Source organism: Rattus rattus, chromosome 1, assembly GCF_011064425.1.
Source record: "Rattus rattus isolate New Zealand chromosome 1, Rrattus_CSIRO_v1, whole genome shotgun sequence".
NCBI lineage: Eukaryota > Metazoa > Chordata > Mammalia > Rodentia > Muridae > Rattus > Rattus rattus.
Genome location: NC_046154.1, coordinates 124307396 through 124327443, shown reverse-complemented (window position 1 = coordinate 124327443; position 20048 = coordinate 124307396). Strand labels below are relative to the sequence as shown.

The following is a 20048-nucleotide window of genomic DNA, read 5'->3' as shown; positions in this document are numbered from 1 at the left end:
GGAAAGTTGTTTTCCAGCCTTTTACTCTTAGGTAGTATCTGTCTTTGTCTCTGAGGTGTGTTTCCTGTATGCAGCAAAATGCTAGTTCCTTTGTTAGTCTATGTCTTTTTATTGGGGAATTGAGTCCATTGATGTTAAGAGATATTAAGTCATAGTGATTGTTCTTTCCTGTTATTTTTGTTGTTAGAGGTGGAATTATGTTTGTGTCTCTCTTCTTTTGGTTTCATTGTAAGATTACTTTCTTGCTTTTTCTAGGGTGCAGTTTCCCTCCCTAGGTTGTAGTTTTCTCTCTTCTATCTCTTGTGTTCTGTTGGTGATGCTTGCATTTATGACTCGTGATCTCTTTCCTAGGTTTTCTATCTCCAGGGTTGTCTCCCTTTGTCCTTCATTTATTAGTTCTACTTCCATTTTTAAATCCTAGATGGTTTTGTTCAATTCTTTCACCTGTTTGGTTGTGTTTTCCTATAATTCCTTACAGGATTTTTGTGTTTCCTCTTTAAGGGCTTCTACTTGTTTACCTGTGTTGTCATGTATTTCTTTAAGGGAGTTATTTTTGGTTCTTCCTAGAGTCCTCTATATTCATCGTGAGATGCAATTTTAAATTCAAATCTTGCTTTACTGGTGTATTTGGATATCCAGTATTTGCCTTGGTGGGAGAACTGGGCTCTGATAAATCCAAGTAGTTTTGGTTCCTGTTGCTTAGGTTCCTGTGCTTGCCTCTAACCATCAGGTTGTCTCTGATGTTAGCTTGTCTTGCTGTCTGTGACAGTAGCTTTACCCTCCTATAAGCCTGTGTGTCAGCACTTGTGTACAGCTGGATCTGGGTACAGAGGGCTGTGGGACTAGTTCAGCTCCAGGCAGAGGCAGAAACAGGAAGGGTCCTGTCCCAGACTGCTCCTGGGTGTCTTGAGGCCTCCAGGTAGGTTGCTCAGAGCAGAAGAGTTAGTCTTCCCTCTGTTCTCAGGTGTGTCAGCCTTCCTGGTGATTGGCTTTCAGCTCCAGGCACAGGCTGAAACCAGAAATCCCTGACTGCTCCTAGTTTCTTGTACCCAGAGGGCACTAAGCAGGTTCCCCTTTGGCCAGGAATGTGAGGAGAAGTGATAGTCTCCCCTGAGCTCTCAGGAATGTCTGCATTTCTAAGAGTCCATCTATCTCCCCCATGGGATTTGGGTACAGAGAGCTATAGGTGACATTCATTCGTTTACCTCTGAATATACAGAGAATACTTCAAAGTGTGCCATATGTCATATGAGCTATATTTACTTCTTTAAACTATTTACACACACACACACACACACACACACACACACACACACAGAGAGAGAGAGAGAGAGTCAACTAGTAGTTTTTTAGTGGTGAATTGAGTATCCTGCGTCAGATCAATGACAATAATCAGGAGTATGGCAGTGAATTAGTCAGGACAGATGTCTTCATGGAAACAGGACTACTAAAAAGAGAAAGTTATTACCAGCTGCTTGCATCTTTAGCAGAGTTTCAAGACAGAGAGACAGACTTCCAGTACAATTCTATCATTGAGCTTCAGCACTTAGCAGTAACTACCATAATTCCATCTTGCCTATTACTAACTCCTTTCAATAAAAGTTAGATGCTTCACCCTTTCACCAGTTAAAAGTCAAGAGTTGAAAGGAAGAAAGAAAGAAAGAAAGAAAGAAAGAAAGAAAGAAAGAAAGAAAGAGAGAAAGAAAGAAAAGAAGGAAGGAAGGGGGAGAGAGGGAGGGAAGGAAGAAAGACAAAAATTACTTAAGCTCTGCCATCAGGTACAGTTGCCATCACCAATATTTGCACTTTTGTCCTTATGCTTCAGATTGCTCAGTGCCTCCTCTCAACTCTATTTAAAATAAGAAAAAGTGCAACCATGAATGGCTCTCTCCTTCGAATACATGCACCACTCTCTCCTTTATTCAGTATAAAATGGGATATTCATACCACATTCTTTATTAAGTGTCATTCACTCTCTATCTGGCATATAAATTATGTCTCTTATTCATCCTTCAGAAAAAGAGACCGCAGGTATTCTCAAGCCAAATGAAGTCTACCACTGAAAACTATTTGCTACCCTCTTGCTTTTAAAGAAGAACCTGTCATAAAGCAAAACCCTCTGACTCCTATTGATCAGGAGCTGACAGACAGCCTGATTCTCCAGGACCCCAAAAGGTGACCACAACCACCAGTGTCAAATTCTCTCCAGCAGTCCTGCCCCAGTGTGCAGACTCGTGGCCTTATCTGCATGGCTGATTATCAACCACCTCGCTTCTTTTTCTTCACGGGTCTGATTTCCTTCTGTGCTATTTCTGGTTACTCTGAGGCTTACATGTGATTTTACTTCATTGACTCGCACAGTCCTTGATTTCCTTCTTACTGCAAATTGCCTTCATTTGCATTTAGATTATTCAATTGCTCTGAATGGGTCCCCTCCCTGCCAGAAGCTCTTCATACATCTCCACTGGAAACCCTATGAATGAAGCCAATCTCAGCACGCTCAGCTCTGCTCCCATTCCCCAGACTTCAATCCCACATACTGCTGCCAAGGCAATGGCAAACACGGCTTCAAGGCAATTCACATTTGGTTCAGGAGTTGAAGTTATTTTAAAATCCTCATGAGACCTATTTCCTGCCTCACTCCTATGTTCTCTGCCTCACTCCAATTTACTCTCAAGCGTGGGTGGGGGGGAACTTGAGTCAGAATTCAAGACAACTTCCATCATGTTTTAGCAGCATTGGGGATTTCTGTGCCTTAACAGCAGGAAAAAGGAGCCTTACCTTGTCTTTGAATGTTTCTTCCTCTGTGTAGTACGGGTTTCTGAACAGAGATTAGCTCTCAAGGAAACTCGTGTAATAAAGGAAGGAGTAGACTCACAGCCTGAGATGACTCCATTAAGATCAGCTTCTACTCATGCTCTTCTGTGCTATCAAAATGCCAATGTCTTCCATTGGCCTCCCATCCTGTTACAAGGCATTGCCTTTAAATCATTTTCATACTGTAGTAGCTTTCTGTCACTGCAGTAACATCTGGAAAGATCAACGAAAGGGGAGAAAAGATTTATTCAGCTAATGGTTTCAGAGGTTCACCATATGACTGGTGGGATATTTCTTTAGGGCCTTCAAGAAACATGCAGAGAAGTCACTCAGTTCATGGCAGTGTGGAAGCAAAGAGAGCAGGAAAGGGCTAATGTTTCAAATGTCTCTTCTAGTGTATACCTCCAATGATCTAACTTCCTTCTATCAAACTTCTCTGCCTGAAGACTACCCCACTTCCCAGCACTGCCTTAGGCCGGAGATCAAATCTTTGACAAGGAACCTTTGAAGGACATTTAAGATCCAAACCATAATACTCAGGGTCAATGAAAGAAGTTGCCCTATTCCCCTCCTGGAGGTTTTAGGGGTTTTCTTTTCCATTGTAATCTTCTGAGATTTATGGCACAGATTAGATTGTTTGAACAACAAAAATCTATAGTAGTACAGGTAGCAAGAAGGCTGAAAGCAAGGTATCGGGTTGGTTTCTGGTGAGGACTGTTCTCTGACTTAGAGATATTACCTTCTTGCTGGGGCTCAAGATGTCACTCTGTGTGTATAGAGAAAAATGCATTCTGCTGACTCTGCTCTTCCTCTAAGATTGTCAATCTTGACACACTCGGGATCCCCCATTCAGGACTTTCCTTTTAGTTTCCTAAAGGCTTCACCTCCACATAGAGTCACATTATGGGAAGGGGCTTCGATGCATGAATTTTTTTGGCACAACTTTCAGGCTGTAGCATATTCTAGTAGAACGAAGTTTAAAATTTATTTTTAGGTTGGCATGCAAAACATAGGGTTTAATCATACCATCTTTAGTCACATGTCATCAAAGCTACTTTAAATTAAAGAAAACATCAAGATACTTTTAACAAGTATATAAGTAAATCAAGATTTAGAGGGTATAAAATGGAAGAGAATAATATTAACTGAAGAAATAAAGTAAATATAGAATGTTATACTTCTTGAACCAATGAAAGTATATAATTAATCTGTTTAATATATGCATAAGAAAGGCACCTCAGAACCTCTCTAAGATAGCACTTCTGAACACATTCAGAAATGTTTGTGAATACATTCTTTGGCTCTTTAAATCAGGAAAAACAAGTTTTAGTCACCTATGTGCCTCCTAATAGGCCACCCATGTTTCAGTAACTATACTTACACCCATATACATAAGATAGTACTAAATAAACTTAGTAGCTTTTATTCTTTGATTATTTTGTTTTATTCTATTTTATTTTGAATGGGCATGTGTGAGTGTTTTACCTGTATGTATCTATTTATGTGCACATGCGTGTGTCTGATGTCTATGGAAGACAAAAGTGGACTTTGGATACCCTGACACTGGAGATAGGGACCATTGTGGAAATGCCTTCAAAGAGCAACAAGTGCTCTAAACTGAGCCATCTCTCCAGACCCCTCAGTGGGTTTAGAAAAGAAAAGAACACAAAAGGAAAATTGGTAGGTGGCTAGAGGAAAGTTGAAAGGGAGGTGATGGGAGAGGGTATTTGATCAAAACACATTATAGTCATGTATAAAATTCTCCATAATGATAAACAAATGGATTTTAAATTTTTATTGGATATTTTATGTGTTTACATTTCAAATGTTATCCAGGTTCCCCTCCTCTCCTTTGCTTCCCCTCTCATCCATTCACTCTCACTTCAACATCCTGGCATTCCCCTACACTAGGGAAACAAGCCTTCACAGGGCCAAGGGCTTCTCCTCCTACTGATGCCAGACAATGCCATCCTCTGCGATATATGTGGCTGCAGCCATGGGTCCTCCATGTGTACTTTTGGTTGGCAGTTTAGTCCTTGAGAACTATATTTTAAGTAAAATTTAAAATTAAAAACCACCTACTTTTTTCTTGCCACTATCTGAAATTTAGCATATATCAAAATAAACTGTATCAGTAGGAACAATCTATGCGGCCATGTTCTTAATTGTCTTGTTACTTGGAAAGAGTTATATAACTTTTAATATGGTTAATCACATTCATGGGCCATTACTAATTGATTCACAAACAAAAATGACATCACAGCCATAAAGCTCAGCAATTACAGTGTAATAGAAGGAATACTCTAAAATGGAGATAATTAATAAGGAGACAGGAGACAAGACTTGAGGACATAAAAGTATCATGGTATGTTACAGATAGATCAAGAATCACTTAAGCTAAGAAATGATATGTCATCATATACATATGTATATGAGCATATGTACAAACCAATGTGTACCAACAATATCATATGCAGATATGAAATGTGATTAAGAATCCAGAATCGTATAGCACTTAGGGGTGAATGTGGAAAGAGATGGCTGTTACATTTATAGTCACAAAAATTGCTAAAAACTTGAAGGTTTTATGGTAGACAGCCAGATCTTCTAGTAAAAAATCAGAAACTTGTGTCACTTCTAACTACTTTCATTTATAAGCATAATCTTCTCAAAGCAGGTGTTTTTAATCCAAATATAGCTTTTGAGGACAGCTATCTGAATTTATCTTATTACTCAAATAGTGAAAATGAAAAAAGATCTCTTCCTCTCTTTCCAAAATGCTTCCAAGTAGAGTATAATTCTGTTTGCCTAATTCCTATATGCAAATCCACAAGATAGAAATAGCAGGTTTAAAGGGAGTTTAACCACATGGGTAATTTTTTTTAATTTTTGATAAGTGAATTACTCTTGAGCAGAATTTAGCAAAAGTCAAAGTTTAGTCAAGATTTCATTGAAGAAAATAAATACTACTGTTAAATAAATCTCAGATATCAAAATCCAAAATATTACTGAAAGAGCAAAGGCATGGGGAGAAAGTGACAAAACTTGGTGGCCTTACCATTTTTCTTAAATATCACCAATAAGAGCTTCCTTGTTAGCAAGTAAAGGTCTCCTCTCCCTGATTTGTATGCAGTGTAATACACCACTGACCCCCTTTTTCAAACTCTTTCTGTCTCCAATTTTGGTGACATATTTTTCTCTTAGACCTAGCTTTCTACTTGCTGCTTCCAAGTTACTTCTTTTTATGCTATTTTTAAAATGTCAACAAATTCCAAGGTGATAAATCCAATTATGTCTCGTTCCATGCATGCTCTTACAAGTAGTCTTACCCACAGATTAACTTCTATCATCTCTTCTAGCCAGTGACTCCCACATCAACATCTCCGACTCAAATTCTCAGATACCTGTATACTGAATGCACTTAAACAGCTCTTCATTCTAAATTCATGCCTCCAGTGCAACATACACTGAGTATATTTCTCTCTAACTCCATCCTACATGCCTATGTGGGGTCACAATGATCCCTCCTCCCAACTCAGTTTCCTAGAGCAGCCATAACAAATGAGCACAGAATGAGAGGGTCAAGATAACAGAACGTGACAGTTCAGGATATAGACATTGCAAACCACATATGATGGAAAGGGTTGTCTTCTTGGATGAAGCAGCTGTAGGCTGATCTGTATATGTGTATATGTAAGCTGCTCCCCCTGCTTGTGGTGCTTCGTGGTTTGAAGACGCATCTCTCCAACTCCTGCTCCTGTCATCACATGTAAACATGGACTGTCAAGCCACACTCTTTTTCTCAAGCATAGTTTCCTTTTATTTTCCTTCCATTTTTAATTGGATAGTTTATGTATTTACATCTCAAATGTTACCCCATTTCCTGGATCCCCCCTCTCCCATTCCCCCTCCCCCTGCTTCTATGAGGATGAGTCCCCTTCCTACCCACTCACTCCTACCTCAATACCTGGCATTCCCCTGGACTGGGGATAAGAGCCTTCACGGGACCAAGGGCTTCTCCTCTCAAGCATAGTTTCTAAGACAGCTGATGACGCCCTCTCTCCTTAGAATTCTGATATGATTCCCACACATGTCTATGGGCCTTTCAGTTATCTATAATTTGAAAGCCTAGATTTAATTTTTTATTTCACTCTACAAGACCACAACTATGTGTGCTCATGTTATTTTATTTGCCTGCCCTTTCTATAATGAAGTGGTATTTGTCCTCTAAAGTTCAATTTAAATATCTCCTCTAAGAACTTATTTGCGGGATTAAAGAAATGTTAAGAGCACTGGCTCTTCCATAGATCCAGAGTTCAACTCCCACCATATGATAGCTCACAACTGTCTATAATGAGTTCTGATGGCATACAGGCAGACATACACACGAATACTGTATACATTATAAATAATTAAATTTTGAGAGAGAGACAGACAGCGAGAGAGAACTGACATGAGGACGCGATCAACCCATTTCATCTCCCCATAAGACTGGTAATATTAAATAAAAGTATGTAGATAATATATAGATATAGATATAGATAGATGAACATGTGTATGTATATATAACTTAGAATATTATTCTGCCATTTAAAACAAAATACTTTGATTTGTGACAACATAGATGAAAAGCAAAACATAATTTAAATAAAATCAGTGAAGTACATAAGGATGAATGCCACATGTTCTCACTCATGTGGAGATTTCAGGAATTAATCTGATAGAAGTAGACAGAAGAGTGATCATTGAGTAAGGGACATGTGGATAGAGAGAAACTGGATGACAGATACCCAGACATAGTTATATCAGTTATAGTGGGAAAAACAAATCCTAATGATCTATACATAGTAGTACAACTACAGTCTATAGTAATCTATTAACATTGCTATGAATAATTAGGTGTTTGAAAATTCTAAACAGAAGACATTAGAAGTGTTTAAAGAAGATATAGTGAAAAACCCCTCATTTTAATCATTACAAATTATATACACGCACTGAGTCATCAGTGTTCTCCATTATATGCACGATTTTACCTGGTAAAATTAAAACAAATAAATGAAACAAAAATAAATCTGAAAATACACCTTTAATCATTATTTTTTGATAAGCTACAACAGCAGCCTTAAACTGGAGACCTTTTTTAGATTTTATTTTATGTATAGATGTATGTATGCATCTGAGCATGAGTAAGTACACATGTGATCAGACACTCAGAGGCTAGAAGGCAGCATCAGATGCCCTGAAGCTGCAGTTATAGGTGCTTGTGAACCACCCAAATCTGGTCCTCTGGAAGAGCAGCTAGTACTCTTAATAGCTGAGCCATCTCCCAGGCCTGCCTTAAATGTACCCTCATCATCGACACATGTACCCACATATAAATGATAAGTGTTTATTTCCTATCTCATTTTTCACAGTTAGCTACTTCCTACATTTCAGTATTGAAAGCCTACATCCAACACACCCAGGTATTGTTATGATCCACTACCCAGAAGGCAAGGGCCTTACAAACCATGAAACAAGTGTCATTTGCTCAATTTTAAGCTATGAGTACACCTCTGATTGAATTATAACTAAAGAGGTAGTATAACTAAGACAGTGGTGAAGAGGGGTAAAATTATACTCCTGTGGCAATTCCACAGTCAGCTAGAGCTTAGAGATATTCACAAAATGAGAAATATTCTCCTCAGACATCAGGGTTTGAATTGGACATTTTGACAATTTAAGTTCCTGACTTTGTAATTAATGACCCAACAGCACTCAGATTTGCTTCTTTATAGATCTTTAACGCATTGAAGTAAATCAAATAAGGTCAAGCAAAAGGTAAGAAGAAGCAGTTTTATTGAATACGCTAAAAGTCTGACTTGTCCTCAGTCCTCTGGGGTATAAAAGAAAGACTCTGCCCTTGACCTTGAGGTTGCATAATCTATGATGATGTTATCCACATAAGTTCTCTAATATCCCTTTAAGGGATGACCATCAAGTTCTTGCCTTCAGAACATTATCTTCAATGTCTTCAGGGTAACAAAAACATGACCCTATTACTTACCCCAGACACTTTGAAATGAATACATACACCAAAATAAAACCTCTTTTTATTCCCATGCACCCACTACAAATGAACATCTATATTATGGTTTAAGTCTTAATGTGCCTGTGCTGGTTTGAATGAAAGTGGCCCTGGTAGGCTCACAGAGAGTGTGCTTGTTGGAGAATGTGTGTCACTGGGGTTGGGCTTTGAAGTTTCAACTGCTCAAACCAGGCCTGCTCTCTACTGATCCAGATATAGAAATCCTGACTCCTTCTCTAGCACCATGTCTGCCTGAACACCACCATGTTTCCTACCATGTTAATAATGGACTAAATATCTGAACCTGTTAGCCACACCCAATTAAATAATTTTATTGTATCTCTTCACAACATTAGAAACCCTAAGTAAAACAGTCCACCTACCCATAGGTTCTTATGTGAAACCCTGGTCTCCAACTGGTGACGTAGTTTTGGGAAGTTGTGGAACGTTTAGGATATGGAACATGGCTGGAAGAATTAGGTTGCGATCAGTAAGCCTTGAAGGTTACACTCTCCTTTAGTTTTAGTGTGAACTCTTTTTCTCTTGGTTACAGACACTTGAAAAAGTACTCAACACTTTGATCTCTTAGGGGCTAGGGGGCATGAGTTGTAATCATAAGGAAGGAAGGAAAATAAACTGGGCATAGTGGCATATGCCTTTTATCCCAGGACTCAGAAGGCAGAGCGAGCAGATCTCTGTGAGTTGAAGAGAGCTTGAACTGCATAGTGAATTCCAGGCCTACATAAAGAGACCCTGTATCAGAATTACCACTGAAGGAACAAGCTTGAGACAACTCTCAGCCCAGTGCCACGTGGCACTGTGGGGGACATAGCACTCCTAAAACAACCCCAAACAGCCAGAGGACCGGGTACCACTAAGATGAGAGAGTATGTGGTGAGAGATGGAAGGGAAAGAAACGCAGAAGGATGTATGAATAATGAAAAGAGGTGGGCTGGAGAGATGGCTCAGCGGTTAAGAGCACCCAACTACTCTTCCAGAGGTCCTGAGTTCAATTCCCAGCAACCACATGGTGGCTCACGACCATCTGTAAAGGGATCCGATGCCCTCTTCTGGTGTATCTGAAGACATCTACTATATATATGAATAAATCTTAAAAAAGAAAAGGAAAGGAAAGAAAAGAAATGAAAAGAAAAGAGAGGTGACTACACCACCTAACGCCATGGTGAGATCTACTGAGGTCTGGGTCCCAGAAGCAGGGGTCTGTTACCACCAAAGGCCAGGCAGGCAGACATCCCTGGTCTGGACTACTGCCTAGAGCCATGTTGATTCTTCTAAGACCTAGGCAGAACTAGCCCCACCCCTTGCCTGAGTATCCTGGGACATCTGGCCCTGAAGTCATGAGAGCATGAGACCTATACCTGCCACGTGCCTGCTCTGAAGTGAAGAGGGCACAGGAAGATGCTTTCTCTCCCTCCCCCTCTCCACCTGAAGCACTGGGAAAAGCTAGCCCGGGGGTGGGGGGTCATGAGAGCTAGGGAACTGTCCCGGCCCCTCAGTGGTCGCAGTATTTGGGACAGAAAGCATTGCACCTTGCCTACACAGTAGAGTTGAACTGGTCCTGGTGGCAAAGGCGAAGAAGAGCTGCCTCAAAGAGCTTGAGAGGGACAGAGCTGGCCCTGCACCTTGCAGATGAAAAGATGAAAAGCCACAAGATCTCCATGACACGGGGCAACAACAGGATATCCAAGAGGAGTCCCGGTAAGGATCCAGAATTGATAGTGTAGCAGAAACCAGAGGCCTGGAACTCGATCAGTGGCTCACAATGGCTCACTGCAATGAACATTTGCAAGTAAAGATGTGTGGACAAACTGTGTACTGTGTGACATTCGCTGACACACTACAACTTCTACAATGAATCTCCTTTCTTCTGTGGGGGAGGTTGCAAGGACAGAGGGTGGATATAAAGGGACAGTGAGATAAGTGGGGTTGGGGTGCATGATGGGAAACTCACAAAGAATCAATAAAAAGTTAAATGAATAAATAAATACACCAAAGAAGGAAGGAAGGAAGGAAGGAAGGAAGGAAGGAAGGAAGGAGAGAGAGAGAGAGAAAGAGAGAAAGAGAGAAAGAAAGAAAGAGAGAGAGAAAGAAAGAAAGGAAGGGAGGAAGGAAGGAGGGAGGGGAGGAAGGAAGGAAGGAGGGAGGAGAGAGAGGGAGAGAAGAGGGAGGGAGGAGAGAGAGAGAGAGAGAGAGAGAGAGAGAGAGAGAGAGAGAGAGAGAGAGAGAGAGAGAGAGAGAGAGAGAGAGAGAACAGTAATCCTGGGATCTCGAGCTTTTACAGATACATACTTTCTCTCTCTCTCCATGATATTCATCATCCCTAGGGTTATGAAGTCATGGTATGTCATTTTAGATCCTGCCTGTCATACCAACTTTGCTTGTAGTGACATGGATTAATTGTAAAACCACATGCTAAGGTCCCATGGAGCAAGTAGGAGATAAAAATTCACACGTGTGGGCTTACTAGAGGATTACTTAGAGGCTGTAAGTAGCCTGTACAGGTTTCCCAGTAGCAATGTGAAACCCATTGCCACACAACACAGGAGGATGGCACCTAAGCAGATAGTTACAAAATGGACTTACTTAACGTTTACTCAGTAGTCATATGCTTCTGCTTTTTCAGAATGGAAGTTACTTAAGAGATGTCAGTTGGATTACTTTTCTTTTGTTGTAAAAAAAATCACCACACACCTAGAGGCTTACATCATCACCTCTCCAGGTTTCCTGGATCAGAAGCCTGGGGGGCTTGTCTAGATTCTCTACAGAAACTCTTACGTGGCTAAAATCAAGGGATCAGCCTGTCCAGGCAAGGACCTCATAAGGAGGATTTGGGAAGAATCTACTTTCATATTATGGTCAAAACTCAAATCCTTGTAGTTAGAGGACTAAAGCCTGTTTTCTTATTATCAGCTGTTCAAAAGTCACTGTCAGCCTAGTGGCAACCTCCTGAAATTCATTTTTTTTTTTAAATTGGTATTGCTTTATTTACATTTCAAATGTTATTCCCTTTCCCGGTTTCTGTCCATAAACCCCTTATCTCCCCCTCCCCTTCTTCTATAAGGGTGTTCCCCTCCCCAATCACCCCCCTCTGTTACTGCCCCCCTCTTATCAGTGACCATCTTTTTCTCTGAAGACCACCATGGGGTGGGGAATTTCTAGCCAATAACATCCTCCCTACACTTCAAATCACTGATTTCTTGTCTCTCCAGTCAGAGAATCTGTGCTTTCGTGGATTTTACATAATTATATCAGCCTGACATACCATTTCATCTTGACATAAATCATGCCATATACTATTTGCTAACTCCAGGAGCAAAACACACATATTCATCATCCCTGGGGTTATAAAGTCATAGTGTCATCTTAGATCCTGCCTGTCATACTAACTTTGTTTATAGTGACAGGAATTATAGAACCAAATCCTAGGGTCCCATTTTGTCAAGAATGACCATTTGCTATTTATAGAACTGTAATTTTTCCAATAGCCTATGTGCCACTGAAACAAGTACCTACTGTCTAATTTTTCAATGGCAATCTTTGTTACACCAGAACTATTCCATTTTATTTTTGGATTTTTGTTATTTTATTCTATTGCAAAATGGAGATATTAATAATCTTGAATACCTAAAGGAAAAAACTATATGCATCTCCTCAGGGACTTGTTACCATTTTTTCCTTGTTTAGCATTAAGACCAAAGTGCTTGAAACTTCAATTATAAATGAATATACTGATGCCCATCTACACAACCTAGTGGAGAGAATGCGTGAAAGGACTGCCTTCTACAAGAGAACATTGACAGAGGGAGAGAACTCCCCCGAATTAGAAGCCAGCTCTCAGACTGGTAAGCATTATTCCCTCAAAGTACTAGCAAGAAGGAAGTTATAAAGGAGCGAGTGTTTAGCCAATTATTCAGCTTAGAACCAGAAAGACAGCTTCCGAGAAAATAATTCTCTATAAATTATATTACTTTATTTTGAGAGAGATTTAGAAATCTGAGAATAGCAAGAGACAAATAAGAAAATTAAGGTGAGGGTGCATTAGTGTGTCCCTGTATGGCTGGATCTAGCAGAAAAATAAGAGTTACCCCAAGAAGAGAAAGAAACTGGGGTGTGTGTGTGTGTCAGTAGGATCTGAGTTCAATCAGCAGAACCCACATCATTTTTAAAAAAGCATTGTATGGAGCATGCTCAAGAAAAAATTGAGATAGAGAAAAAACACAGGGATTGCCCAGCAATCCTGCTATGAGGTCTATTGTTAATATCAAATTATACAAAATGCATTGTATGAGCATTCAAGAATAACTAGTGAAGAGAAAGTGACTTAAAAAGTCACATAAAGGAGGGACAATTAACATTTTTAATAATAACAGAAATGTGGGTATGATAAAATAATAAGAACAAATGATCAAAAATAAAACATATGATTGATCCTTGCTTAGTATAAATCATAAAGAAGAGAAATGACTGCTTAAGTGCAGATAAACATCTTCAAGTCTAATTATAATGAAATGGCGTGGACTGGAGGGAAGCTGTATTTTCTTTTTTTTTTTTTTCACATTCTTTTTTTTTTGTCTTTTTTTTTTTTTTATTAACTTGAGTATTTCTTATATACATTTCGAGTGTTATTCCTTTCGGTTTCGACAAACATCCTTCCTCCCCCTTCCTTATGGGTGTTCCTCCCCACCCTCCCCCGTTGCCACCCTCCCCCGACAGTCTAGTTCACTGGGGTTCAGTCTTAGCAGGACCCAGGGGAAGCTGTGTTTCAAAGGATACTGTGCATTATACAGTAGTTAATGTTTGAAAACATAAGGTTGAAATAAATCATAGTATGATATATATACTGAAAAATAATATTTTTGAACTTTGTTTACCCATAACTTAAAAGATATGCATGAAATAATTTTATTCAGTGTTTTTATACATAAACCACTGTTTTATTTAATTTTTGTATATATTTAGGAAGTACAAGATGATGTCTTATAATACTTATAGAAAAACAAAGGTCATTAGTTTAAACATGACAGTTTTGTTTTGCTTGTCTAGATGGAAAGGGGAAGATTTTCCAATACTCTAATTTCATCAAAACCAAATGTTTTCCTCATCAATCCAACTTATTTAACCTAATAAACACATTTCTTTTTTTTTCATAAAGCAACGTCTACAGATATATCACCAAGACAAGAGAACAATTCTAAGCCAAAAGAACACCACCACAAACTCCAGAGAGTACCTGTAAAAGAGTACCTAAGAAGAATGAGACTTCCGAGAAGCATAGATTCCTACACAGGTACCATCGAAGGGGATCCCACTAGGATGGCCAGCAGTCACCAGAACCCCTTTGGCCCAGACATTTGGAGACAGCTTCAGTTTTCCTCCAGTGTTTTCCATCTTAAAAGCATAATATAAAATGTATGATCTGCAAAGGCTTTTCTTTCTCTGCTGAAGACAGATAAAATACTCATTGCTGTTTTAAAACACAGGCTAGGACTTTTTCTGGCCCAAATAATCTTTGAAAAGAAAGTCTCAAGGAACTTGGCAATATGTGTACACACACACACACACACAAACACACACATCCACACACACATCCATATGTATGTATGTATATATACATTACATAAATAATTATACATACATATATATATGTATATAATCCATAGCTTTACTAAGTTAATTACTCAAATCTAGCAAATTCTCTCCTAAATCCTCCCAGAGGCAAATAAAAGCAACATGTGAAGGGACTCTGGTTCCCTCAAGAAACTGGTTCCCTCTTCTTTCAGAGCCAATTCTCTTCTAGTAGGATGAGCCCTTTCTCCCACTTGCCATGGGCAGACTTCATAACTAGATGGGAGACCAATGATCTTTTGCTTCAGGAAGACCTCCCCAATGACGCAGTATTCCATTATCCTGAATCCAAACAGTGAAGGTACACCCTGGAATAGACTCAATCTAACAGAGAACTGTGTTAAATATTTAACAGAGGTTCTTCCTGACGTGCTTATCTCCTAAGTATCAGGGTTGGGGAGATGTTTCAGTCTACACCATGCCCACCTACCATGTAAGAATGGGAACCTGAGTCTGGATTCTCAGCATCCGTGTAAAAACTGCTCTTGATGCTGCATAGTTAATCCTAGCAACTGAATGGAAGAAGACAGATCCCCAAAGCTTGGTAGCCAGTCAGTCTAGCCAGTGGATAAACTAAGACATGAAATGAAAGTTATAAAAATATGGCAGAAACTGGAAGAGTTAGACACCCAGTGTCAGTCTCTATTCTCTCCACACCATTGCACACATGAACACACCACACATACACTCAAAGATAGTACCTTTTCTTAGGTTTCATCAACCTAAGAAAGAAACACTTTAGAATGCTTTTGTAAAGCCATTGGCATGATATCAATTCTGTTTTGCTAGATCGGATTTATCTCCTGTGGCTCCTGCTTGTCACCATTGCCTACAACTGGAACTGTTGGCTGCTACCAGTACGCCTTGTCTTTCCATGCCAAACACCAGACAACAGGAACTACTGGATCATTACTGACATCATATGTGATATCATCTACCTTGGTGATATATTATTGATCCAGCCAAGACTCCAGTTCGTAAGAGGAGGAGAAATTATCGTAAGTAGGGTTTGGGGAAAGAAATTGATAAATGAACCATGGCTAAATGGACTACAAAGACATCTAAGTTTGCAAGAATGTTTCATTTAATATTTGACTGTCTTTCTGTGAATCGAGCTTTGTCTTGGTCTGAACATTCTACGTCATCTATCTTGTCATCTCTATCTCAAACGTCTTCCACTTGATCCATTCTATTGGTAAATCATTTTGCTGGGTTTCTGAATGACTAAATGAGCTTTACATTTCTAAAACATTTTTTCAGTATTACTCTTTACTGAATTCTTCTTTCATATCCGCTATTGATTTACATTTTGGTTCAACTGGTTCTTTGTATTCTCTTTGAATTAATTTATGAGTTAGTTTTCTCTTTGATTTCATTTAAACAGTCTTATGGTTATCCTTTTTAATTTTGTATGACATTTTACCTAACTCCCTTTCATTGGAATCCTCTTTAAGGAGTTATTTTTAAGGGCTCATACTATCTGATTTATACATATATATACTTCTAGATTAGAATGTGTTCATCTAGGGTTATTTTGATGGTTGCCTTTTTACTATACATTTTCTTTCAGTTAAAGGGTTTCAATGTTCCAATGAGACTAGGTTGTGATAAAATTAAAGAACTGTTCATCTCACTGGACTAGTAATGTTATCCAGTAACTTCATTTACTCAAGGAACCTGGTAGAATGCCCTGTAACAGAGTGTTTACTGCAGAAACCGTAAGTGCTAGATACGCCCATTGTGTAAATATCCTAACATCTGACTTAAAACAGCATCTCTTTATCTTCAATAACTATTGGGAGACAGTGGAAGACGAGTGGTGTAGAATATGCTGAGATAAGGCTAGAGAGGGGAGGAAAATGTGGTAAGGACAGAGATTAGTGTTACGATAATTGAGGGAGAAAAGAAGAAAAGTAGATACAAGTGGAGAGTTGAGGTAGTATTAAGATGCAGAGTTTAAAGGTTGTTAATGCTATGGAATGCTAAGGTAAATAAGTAAAAAGAGGAAGGGATGAGAACAGAAGAAGTAGAGATGGGGTAAGAATGACAAGGAAAACATACACGATGTTTCTGGGATGGCTAGAAGACTGTACACCGTCTGCCCTCACCCTTTCATAGCTGTAATTTCACTGCACTACCAGTATGTATGGCTGCTGATCATAAGTGTATTCAAATTTTACAATTAAATAATATGAAAGTGCAAAATTCCCAGCTGTACTTTATCCATCTTTCTAGCGTTCAACATCATGGAGCTACTGTGCTGTAGTGCCCTGATTTGAAGCACTGTTCTAAGCTTTGCTTGTGGAAAACCATGGAGAGCACTGAGAGGCCTTGGGCTCTCCTTCAGGAGTCCAGTCACAGGGAAGAAAACACATGCCTCACCATGAACAAATGAAAAGCCCACGGTTGTCTGACTTTGTAGTGAATGTCTTCCAATCTACTTTTTGACTTTCCAAATCCATCACTTCCCATTTCTCAGGATCAAATGCCGCAGCCTACTTCAAAAGCCAAAATTCCTACCTTTGAGAAAGTATCTTCTTCTAGATTTATTTCCCATTTTGCACTTTCATAATCCATCTGCTTTTCAGACCCTTGTGAAAAAGGCCAGGAGGAAGGGTTTCCCCCAGATGTCCCCTGTGACTCCCTTGTCACAAATTCCTACCAGGACTACATAAATGTGCTTTCTAAGATCAGAGTATGGAGGGTCAACTGCCATAATGCCGAGCAACTCAGAATCATATGTATTACTGAATAAGAGACCAGGCTTCTTTAATTCTAAATATTTTCTTTTGAGTCTTCAGAAACTCTTATGTTTTCAAAATTATGAAAAGAGTAAATTTATTAATTCTTATTTTTAACTTTTGGTTTTCTGGGACATGTGCTCTATATTTAATTTTTTTTTCACTGAAAAAGTTCTAATGGTAATAATAGCCAAAGCTGCAGCAGACATCTATTTATAATATTCCCACTGAAGATTTCAGAACATGAGTTCACTCATTCCCCAAGCCTGGACCTCACAGCAGCTTGATAAATGATGGTGATGATGATGGTGATGGTGTACAAATAAGAAGTGAACACCAAAAGAAATTTAAAAACCACTAATTTCAGCCTCTATTAGATGCACAAAATCAATGTTTGACAAGTGGAAAATGACAAAATCACTAAAAGGAGACTTTTATTTTCAATTTCCTAAGAGATGTTTGCACACGATAGACTGTTAAGACCATGAAAAATAATCAATAAAAACACACTCGATGGGCTCTATTTAAAATGCATTACCACCAACGACAAACACAGAGCAGGAACTAATTGCTGTGTTTGTTCAAAAGAAGCTTAATGACTCCTTTAATTTGGAGTAAGTAGTTTTAGCCTTTGAAAGTTGATTACATTTGGTACAAAGTCTATGTACACTGGGTTCCCAACCTGAAGGTCTCACTATGCTCCCGTTAAGTGATACCACAGAAGTGTTCATCCATCTATTGAACAAATGTTTAATGCCTACATAGACTGGGTAGATATGCCTACCTGCCTTCTGTACACATATTGTATTTAGTTAACATATGTGGCACCAGAGCTGGAACATGACAATATTAATTCTGCAAGTCTTTTAGGAAAAAGCCACCAGGAAGTTTACACATGTTCTATATTTATTAACATCTTCTGAAAATGATGCTACATAGAGAATGAAACGCCGATACTATAAAAATTCCCTTATATGTAGCTGAAACCAAGTGGGCAGTGGATTTAATGTTATTTACATGCTCATTTATTGTGTGTGCCTATGACTGTGTGCAGGTGCATGCACACAGGTACCTCGGTGTGTGGGAAGGTAAAAGGACAACTTGCAGGAGTCAGTTCTACCCTTCTGTCATATGTGTTCTAGCTTTCGTGAATGTGCCCTTAATGCTGAGCAAGCTCGCGGGCCTAGCTCTGGGTATTGGATATGAGACATTACTATAACTTTTGATTGATAAAGTTCACACAAAGGGTCTGTGGAAATGTTTAGTGCCAACTAACGGCCATGTCAGTTAGGTCCAGGAAACTGCTTGGCACACTCAACCTTCACAATTACTGTTTATAGAAGTGACCTGAAATTCCTTTGCACTCTAGACATTTTAATGATATTTATTTTATTTAACTTTGATAAATAAAACCTAGGCTAACTATAACACCTAGAAACAAACAGACCAGGATCAAATTTTACTACTAAAATTTACTAATGGTATTATTTGAAGAAACACGATTAACTCTCTCTTCTACTAAGTTAAAAATAGTTTCAATTGTATAAGTCTATGATAAAGGTTAAATAAGATGATATGTATCCCAAGATATGGCTGGCAGGAGTAAACTATCAGGTGCATTCAGTGAATAAATACATTTACTATTCCCATGCTGTCTCCTTAGCTGCCTTTATTCGATAAATAAACATCCACACATTTCCCATTATATCTTTTCTGTGTCTTTAGCTGTCTTTCTCACCTGACAGTCAGTTCCTGAAAGGTGAGATCAGTGTTCTATCTCATTTTCTTATCTATCCTTGGAATTCAAGGATATTCAAGACATGTTTGTAGGAGTGAATACACAATAAAGATTTTCGTCCTTTGAGTAATTCTTTCACTGCATGTGATATTCTTTTTTAAGTACTCTTCTTGGTTCTATATAAAATTGCAGAATTGTTGATCAGAGGAGGTAAATAATGACTAAATGTACTAGCATCTGGGAAGAGCATCCTCTAAGACTATTAGGATAGGATTTAATGTAATTAGCATATCCTTCCTAAGGTAAGCCTCCCCTGAAGAAATGCCTTCTGCATAGTAAGCAGGCTTGAATGAGAGAAGGAATTAAATAGGGTGACATTTTAAAAAGTAAGGGCCTAATTGTCACTAGTAAACACACTGATCCTCATAAGGCTGATGGTGCCAAATTTATTTAGCCCTCAAAAGAACAGGGATTTTAAAATTGCTAAATGCTACTTTCCTTTAATCAAGCATTTTTAGCTGTGTTCACATTTATTCAATCACAGAATTATAGACTCTGAAAGGAAAGGTATAAATGTGAAAAGAAACTTCCTAGTTAGTGGGAGAATGCAGAGTTTTAACTTAACAGCTTGGCACGTGACTTGTGTCCATCTGTCTGCATTAGGGCTTTGATGGGGCTGATTTTACTCAATCTTTCTTGGCACAAAGTTTATAAGATTACCAATGAAACCTGTCTATGTCTACCTGTGGATCAGTAATCCTTTTATCTTCATCATAGAAATTATTAAATTATCATATCATGCACATATTTCAATATATTTCTATAAAATTTGCTGCATCTATGTGGGTAAAGGGTATAACCAAAGTAAGAGGAGAGGGACTAGGAACTGAGTTGACTGGAAAGTTGGGGGAAATGATGTGGTACATATGTGATGTATATGTGTGCTTGTGTTCATATGTGACCATGAGTGTATCTGTATGTGTCTATATGTGTGTGTATGCATGTCTATAATGTGTATCTTTGTGTATCTGTCTGTGTG

At 38.8% G+C, this 20048-nt stretch overlaps 1 protein-coding gene across 1 annotated transcript in view; it reads left to right on the top strand.

Annotated features, from left to right (window-relative positions):
- Cngb3 (cyclic nucleotide gated channel subunit beta 3) overlaps positions 1 to 20048 on the top strand; it is a 191198-nt gene that overhangs the window by 71774 nt on the left and 99376 nt on the right. The window contains exons 4-6 of the mRNA XM_032890369.1: positions 12590 to 12747; positions 14058 to 14192; positions 15320 to 15528. Of these exons, the coding sequence (XP_032746260.1) occupies positions 12590 to 12747; positions 14058 to 14192; positions 15320 to 15528 (502 nt within the window). The remainder of the gene's footprint in view (positions 1 to 12589; positions 12748 to 14057; positions 14193 to 15319; positions 15529 to 20048) is intronic.